This window comes from Culex pipiens, chromosome 2 (assembly GCF_016801865.2).
Source record: "Culex pipiens pallens isolate TS chromosome 2, TS_CPP_V2, whole genome shotgun sequence".
Taxonomy (NCBI): Eukaryota; Metazoa; Arthropoda; class Insecta; order Diptera; family Culicidae; genus Culex; species Culex pipiens.
In genome coordinates, this window is record NC_068938.1 from 193,311,480 (window position 1) to 193,319,940 (window position 8,461).

The 8,461-nt window shown below is 35.7% G+C and overlaps 1 protein-coding gene across 1 annotated transcript; it reads left to right on the top strand.

The window, feature by feature from the left end:
- The first annotated feature begins 1,205 nt into the window (after positions 1 to 1,205).
- Positions 1,206 to 2,147, top strand: LOC128092835 (uncharacterized). Its single transcript, XM_052707698.1, has 2 exons — positions 1,206 to 1,365; positions 1,433 to 2,147. The coding sequence occupies exons 1-2, from the start codon at positions 1,293 to 1,295 to the stop codon at positions 2,086 to 2,088; spliced, it is 729 nt and encodes a 242-aa protein (XP_052563658.1). The 5' UTR covers positions 1,206 to 1,292; the 3' UTR covers positions 2,089 to 2,147.
- Positions 2,148 to 8,461: the final 6,314 nt, after the last annotated feature.

Genomic DNA, 8,461 nt, shown 5'->3' on the forward strand with positions numbered 1-8,461 from the left:
TAAGAATTTTATAAACATTTTTACGAGAAATCGGCGATTGTCAACGGTCCATACAAAACGATTTTTTGGTATGGGCATTTGTCGTGGTTTATGGATGGTCCCTAACTATTTTTTCTAAGTACCTATTTATAATGTACAACTTTTCCGAAGACACCAGATCAGATCAAAAAATCCCATTTCATATATTTACTTTCCCATTTTGTATGACCAGCTTCGAAAATTGTATGGAGACTGCTATGGAAAAACCAACGATGCAAAATTGCTTCTTTGGACAAAGTCTCATCAAAATAAAAAAAAACTAAATTTAAAACCGCGAAATAGTTTGCGAAACTCTAGAGAACTTTTTCATTTTTCAATCATAGATCACACAATCTGATACATTTTCAGATTAGAGATTAATATCATACACTACTTTTTATTACTTGTCACAACTTCGCAGCACACATTGTATAAAAAGGAGAATCACATGGCAGAGTCAACAAGCATAACAATCGCCAAATCCAGTTTTTCCTTCTCAACGAAATCATGCTGGTCGAACGAAGGGGTCGTTCACCCAACATCGAATCCAGCGCAAAACTGAACCAAATCTCGAATGCGACCCAGAAGAGCCCCCAAAAAGCTTCCCATTTTTTGTCACACCCCCGCGCGCCAAACATCATCGAGCCTTCAAGAATAATCAGCTTAAAGAATAAGTGTAACAAGAACCACCAAACCAGCACTGATTAGAGACACGCCGGCCTCTCAGCTGGAATCAATCGAAGCCCGTCTCCTAACTGTATAACGAGAATCTCGCGCGTTCATGATGCGAATCTCTCCCGCAAGTTTTTGGACAACTTTGCGCACGCTGTGCGCCTTAAAATCTTGCGTTATCGTTCTTACGAGAGTTTAGAGGAAAAGTGCTAGATTTATGTTGCTTGAAATGTTTGCAAAACCCGTTTCTGCAATGAGGTAATTAAATCGGGAATCCCAACGCAACAATCTAGAATCTCTGCAAGCCATCAATCAACACGTCCCGCAGCTAACGATCATCAGCCTCTGAGGACCGCTGGGTGTTCCAGAAGAGCGATTGATCTCTCGCGTGGTGCGCCCAACTCCGCGAGTTCCAGGAATCAATCTCCCCCCGGACAGCTCTAACACCCATCCATCCATCTAGCGAAACGGTGTTTGATGATCAGCTGTTTACCTGGCAGAACAAGGTGGACGGCGTTTAGTATAAATATGACACGCGAGGTTACGCAAATCATCCATTCCTGGTTGGCTGGTTGATCGTGACGGTGGTCAATTTCGGAACAATGTTGAAGTTTGTGATTTGTCTGGCATTCCTGGGCCTGGTGGCCGCCTACGACTTCAAGGATTCGTTCTACAGTGAGTGCTGGCTAGGTGATCGAGTGATCTTCGTAACCTTAAAACCCCTTCTCCCCTTCAATTTCAGACGAACTCCTGCTGGAAGATCTACTCGACTCGGAGGATGTCCTGACCTCGGCCGATCGGTTCCGGCGTTCTCCGGCCATGGCGGACCCGGCGGACGACAAGTGCAAGAAGCAGCACCACAAGCACAAGTGCTGCAACGATGCCAACACCGACAACCTGGACAAGATCCGCGACCTCAAGAAGCAGTGCTTCAGCGAGCAGAAGACCAAGGAGCGTTCGGCGCGCGGCATGATCGACCCCGTGGACATGTTCAACTGCGAGAAGATGAACAAGACGAAGCAGGACCTGATCTGCGCCATCGAGTGCGTCGGACGCAAAAAGTCCATCCTGGACAAGGACGGAAACCTGCTCGAAGCCACCAAGCTGGTCCCGTTCGTGAAGGAAAACTTTGCCGCTGACCCGTGGCAAGAGCCTCTCGTGGAGGGCTTCGTCGATACCTGCCTGAAGGAGGTCGCGGAAAAGATGGCCGCCAAGACGGAGGAGTTCCGGTGCAATCCGGCCTCGTCCCACTTTGGCTACTGCATGTGGCGCCAGACGACGATGGCCTGCCCCAAGGAGAAGCAGGAGCAGTCGAAAAAGTGCGAAAAGATCCGCGAGAAGCTGGCCAACAACGAACCGATTACGATGTTCGGCAAGCATGACTTTGATGACAACTGAGCGCGATGATCTATAGTTGAGTGATGGAAATAAAGATGTGATGATTGCATGTGGAAAAATGTGCCCATTGTTTCGATGACAATGCCTAATTGACGAGTTATGATCGTTTTTGCATTAAATTTATCTATAAATAGCAAAATAAACACAAAACTAGGCCACTGAGGGGGTTCCCATAATTTACATTCCAGTTAGACATATTAGTGATGGTAAATTAATGCTTTCTTTTTTGCTGCCAATTCTGATTCGTTTTTATTTTCTCAGCCATTAGCACCTTTTTACTTTGATGTTTGATGCTCGAAGCTCGTTTAACAATCTCATTCAACCATTTTGCCTTCCTCACTGAGGTAAGGCTATAATCCTGCTCTAAAAATGAACTTTTCACAGAAAGCTCGTAGACCCACCTTCATGTATACCTATCGACTCAGAATCGAAAACTGAACAAATGTCTGTGTGTGTGTATGTGACAAAAATTCTCACTGAGTTTTCTCAGCACTGGCTGAACCGATTTTGGTCAAACCAGTTGCATTCGATTTGGCTTAAGGTCCCATACGTACCTATTGATTTTTATAAAGTTTCGATATGTAGTTCAAAAGTTATGTATAAAAATGTGTTTTTGTATTTATCCGGATGTTGGACAAGTGACCGGAAATCGATTCAAATATCGTCATGTTATACATCGTTGGTTAGGTAATCGCAACGAGTCCAAAACATCAAAGATCTGGCAACCCTGTCTCGAGTTATGACCACTTAAGTGATATTTATGTACTTTTTTGAGGCCGTATCTCACCTAAATGTATTAAAACTATGTCCGAATCTATCATCTCAACTCACCGTTGGTTAAGTAATTGAAAGAACTTTCCAACGAGTCCAAAACATCAAAGATCTGATGTACTTTTTGAGGCCAGATCTCACTTAAATGTATTAAAACTATATATCCGGATCCATAATCCAACCCATCGTTGGATGGCTAATCATAAAACCATTCCTGTGTCGAGTTATGACCACTTAAGTGATTTTAATGTACTTTTTTTTTGCGGATTTTAAGAAAAACTAGATGAAATTTGTGTCCAAACCCTTCGAATCACCAATAGTTGGTAAAGAGTGAGGAAGGCACCAACCACTTAGGTAGATTAAGTTAGTTTTTTTATGTTAAGCTAGCTTTAAATTTTCCTCAATTTTATTTTGAATTTTACTACAAAAATTAAATAAGAAATTGACCTAAAACGAAAAAAGGATTGACCAGACTACCACAATTTGAAATTCTGCTTGTCATGCTAGTCTTGCAGAAATCTGAATCTGGAAAACACATAATTTTATGGCATTTTACGAGCGATTAATTGCCGATAGGTACGTTTTATGGTCCAATGCGGTTGAGGATCCCAAAGTCTTATTTCACCTTTTTCTGCTCTGTTTTCGGTTTATTTGGATACTTCATGCCTTAAAGCTTAAGAAAAAAATCAGTGACTATTGAACATTTAAAAGAAATTTTGAAGAAACGAAAGAATAGAACATTTGATATCCGATAAAAAAATCCATTTGCGTCGATAAATTTTGATTTTGCAAAAAAAAATGATTCAAAATTATTGCAGGGTGGCCACCCAAATCACATTTTCGAATTCCCGACTTTATCACATAGGCATTTTAAATCAAATAAAGACTAAAAATTAAAAACTGTTTGAAAAACAGTAATATTAACGATCGAATAAAATTTCTGAGCTCAAAAAACAAACAATTGAATGTTTTAATAAAGACTTGACAAAAAATAAAACGTTGGAATTTTTAATTCAGATAATCAAACGCTTTACAAAAAAAAAAACAAAATTTATTTAAAAAGTTTTTTTTGCTCGATTTGAAGTGGATGGGAGGGGATGGCATAAAACACGAAATTTCATTTTTTTTTAAATTCAACGATTTTGTTCGAACGCGAATCAGTTCAATACGGAGTGTCAGATCGAGGTGCTCTTTGTTGCGTTGGGTTCGTATAAGCCCAAGGAAGGTTTATACGCTAACTAATTGGTACTTTGGCCAATCTGGAACCGATTCCGGGGCATTGGCAAATTGTATGAAAAAAGCTACGTAAAATAAAATTTTGATCGCAGGAGGCTGAATAAGCAAAAAAGTGAAAAACGTCAACAAACGAAAAAAAGGCAGAACGAAGTTTGTCGGGTAAGGCTTGTATTTTATAATTCTGCATGCAAATATTATTTTTGCCGAGTTTATTTTAAATTTAGTGGATGTTAAAATTCAGTTTGAACATTCGTTGTTGGTTTATGGAAAATTATTCATAAATTTCAAAAGAATTTGCTTGGCTTTTTACGACTTTTGGTCGAACAATCAAAAATTTCGAATTCTCGGTTTGAGGTGACTAACCTGTACGTTAAAAGTGTGAATAATTTGTTACACAATAAAAAAACACATTTATTTTCAAGTTTAGTTGATCTGTCAGATGACCAAAAAAGACAACTTTTGAGCATACGAAAAGTATGGACAAACCTTTTTTACCAAAAGATTAATATTGAAAAAATATACAGTCCAGACTCGATTATCCGCAGACCTCGAAAAAAATTCATTTCGGATAATCGAAACTTCGGATATTAGATTCCGTAAGTTATCCATTGCAATTGTAATTACATGAAAATTTTCACAAAAATACGTATTTTTTCCTACAGTTTGAAAATGCAATGTTTCTAAAAAAATAGTTAGAAGTTATACGAGTATCAAATGATCGCAAGTTTTTCATATAATTTGAAAGTTATGACACACATTTTTGAAAAATCTTTTTCAAAAAAATTACGCATTTTCAAAAAAATGCTATAGAAATTAGTTTTTTTTATAATCAAATAATCAGAATTTTTAAAACATTTCGAAAATGATAACACATATTTGTAAAAATACTCAAAATTTTCTCAATACTCATAATTTCATTTTATGGGTAATTCTCTACCAACTCACACGAAATCGGGAAAAGTTGCCCCGACCCCTCTTCGATTTGCGTGAAACTTTGTCCTAAGGGGTAACTTTTGTCCCTGATCACGAATCCGAGGTCCGTTTTTTGATATCTCGTGACGGAGGGGCGGTACGACCCCTTCCATTTTTGCACATGCGAAAAAAGAGGTGTTTTTCAATAATTTGCAGCCTGAAACGGTGATGAGATAGAAATTTGGTGTCAAAGCGACTTTTATGTAAAATTAGACGCCTGATTTGATGGCGTACTCAGAATTCCGAAAAAACGTATTTTTCATCGAAAAAAACACTAAAAAAGTTTTAAAAATTCTCCCATTTTCCGTTACTCGACTGTAAAAAATTTTGGAACATGTCATTTTATGGGAAATTTAATGTACTTTTCGAATCTACATTGTCCCAGAAGGGTCATTTTTTCATTCAGAACAAAAATTTTCATTTTAAAATTTCGTGTTTTTTCTAACTTTGCAGGGTTATTTTTTAGAGTGTAACAATGTTCTACAAAGTTGTAGAACAGACAATTACAAAAATTTTGATATATAGACATAAGGGGTTTGCTTATAAACATCACAAGTTATCGCGATTTTACGAAAAAAAGTTTTGAAAAAGTTACTTTTTGCGTTTCTCTTTGTTTCGTCGTCCGTGTCTGTCGCGGGTGACCATGAACGGCCATGATCGATGACGACCAACTTTTTCAAAACTTTTTTTCGTAAAATCGTGATAACTTGTGATGTTTATAAGCAAACCCCTTATGTATATATATCAAAATTTTTGTAATTGTCTGCTCTACAACTTTGTAGAACACTGTTACACTCTAAAAAATAACCCTGCAAAGTTAGAAAAAACACGAAATTTTAAAATGAAAATTTTTGTTCTAAATGAAAAAATTACCCTTCTGGGACAATGTAGATTCGAAAAGTACATTAAATTTCCCATAAAATGACATGTTCCAAAATTTCCGAAATATATTTTAAAATTTGACATAAAATTTCACTCAGTGTGTGTTTTTTGGAATTGCAAAAAATGTTGTATGGAACTCGTTGCAAAACTTGATTTTTTCAGCACTCTTCGTATTTATCCAACTCGGTGAACCTCGTTGGATAAATGTACGACTCGTGCTGAAAAAATCCTCTTTTTGCAACTTGTTGCATAAACTACTATTTCGATACAATTTTTGTTTTTGTCAGATCTTAGATTTTTTGAAAACTAATGATTGTAAAACAACTGAACTAGTGTAAAATGCATTTTAAAACACTTTTTTCATTTAAATGTGGAGACTATGGCTTGTTATTTAAATTTTAATATTTTTTTTATTTTTTTGCCCCCCTTTTGACCTCGGCCAGGGCCGAGGGACAAAAACTTTTTTAAATATTTGCATCGGCCTTATTAAAAAAAATACTGAAAATTTTAGTTTTTTACAATATAAGTATCAAATGATCGGGATTTTTAAACATTCATACAAGTTAAAACACATTTTTTTTGAAAATGGTAACAATTTTCACAGCTTTACGTATTTTTGAAAAAAAATACAAAAAAAATCAAAAAGACGCATTTTTGTGAAAATTTTGAGTAATTCACAAAAAATATTAATACTATCGAAATGTATGAAAAAATCACAATCATTTGATATCCATATTATAAGAAAAAGAATTGAAATTTTTGGTATTTTTTCGGAAATACATAGTTTTGTGAAATTTTGCGTATTTCAAAAAAAAATATTATTTCTACCGAAATGTATGAAAAAATCCTATCATTTGATACCCATATTGTAAAAAACTGAAATTTTAAGTTTTTTTTCCAAAAATACGTAGTAATTTTGAGTATTTTCAAAAATGTGTGTTATAAATGTCGAAATGATTGAAAAATCCCGATCATTTGATTCCCATAAAGCAAAATCAATAATTTTGAAGATTTTTTCTAGAAAAAAATGCATTTTCAAAATACAAGAAAATTCATATTTTTGTGAAAAAATTTCATGTTATTATAAATGCATTAAAAACTGACACCATCCATATTCTAAAACATTACATTTTTTTAATGTTTGGATGATTTTTCTCAAAATTATATCCAATGTCTCCCATATAGCCAAAATCCCATAAGCTTTGTGCCTCAGTTAGGGTAGAGTAGTCATCAATGAGACACGGGGAACAATAATAAAATGGCTCTCACAAGTCGTAGTTTCAACCAATCAGGCTCATATTTGGGGGAAAGGTGTGTCTACTGGATACACGTCTGCCATTATAGTGGCTTTGGTTATGGACGCTCCCTTGAAAAGTTATTCATAAATGTTTGATTCTGGGGTGTAAAAGTAAATTATGGACAAAAATTACTTTTTTGCTCGTAGGCTGCCATTAACACCAAAATTAATATTTCTTCAAATTTCTTTCGACGTTCCATAGGGATTGAGTTGGGATACAATGTTCTTCATTAGGTTTGGCCAAAATTTAGAATATACCCAGTATCCAGGACTGTCTCATTGTTCCCCACTCATTTCAGCTCATGGGTAACAATGAGACACTTTGATTTTTCTTCATTAAACTTTTCAAAATGTATGGAAATCTTTCAAAACATGAATTAAAAATGATTTTTGGCATATTTATAGAGTATTAACGTCATTTAACCAAAAATACAAAGTTATTTGGTATAAATATACGAATTTTACAAAATTTTAATACTTTTTAGTATAACTTTTGTTAATTAAAGTTTCATGTTGGCAAAATTGCTCTAAAATGATCAAGGCAAGTCACCTGCAATGGAACAATACAAAAACATGATGTTTTACTAGAAAAATCTTGATTTTCGTAGTGTGTCTCATTGTTCCCCAGCTGTCTCATTGTTCCTGTCAAGTGCGTCTACAATGAGACAGTTGAATAACTCTGGCTGTAGATGTCGGGTCGATCTCATATTTTGGTCAATGTTAGAACACATTAAAAGAAAGAAAATGCAACAAAAAGCTCATGAAAACATGCTGATAAAAAAATGAGAAAAATCTTTGAAAGTTGAAAACCAAAAGTGTCTCATTGATGACTACCCTACCCTATGTTGCTTCCCCCATATAATATGCGGCGCTAAACCGAGGCATGCCAATAAACGTAACTTCGGATAATCGAGGTATTCGACGCCAAGTCTGTACTGTATTGACGAAATCAAAAAAAAAAAGTTTTAAGCAGTAAGCATTGAAATAGTAGTTTATGCAACAAGTTGCAAAATGAGGATTTTTCAGCACGAGTCGTACATTTATCTAACGAGGTTCACCGAGTTAGATAAATACGACGAGTGATGAAAAATCAAGTTTTGCAACGAGTTCCATACAACGTTTTTTGCAGTTCCGAAAAACAACATTTGGACAGAATTATAGGACAAATGTCCATGCATTGAGTCAATGAATCGTTCAAATCAAAAAAATGTTGAA

What these genes read in the sequence shown, in the direction of transcription:
- LOC128092835 (XM_052707698.1), top strand. Translation starts at nt 1,293, where the DNA reads ATGTTGAAGTTTGTGATTTGTCTGGCATTCCTGGGCCTGGTGGCCGCC. An exon ending in CTTCAAGGATTCGTTCTACA is followed by an intron (nt 1,366 to 1,432) that starts GTGAGTGCTGGC and finishes CTTCAATTTCAG; the next exon opens with ACGAACTCCTGCTGGAAGAT.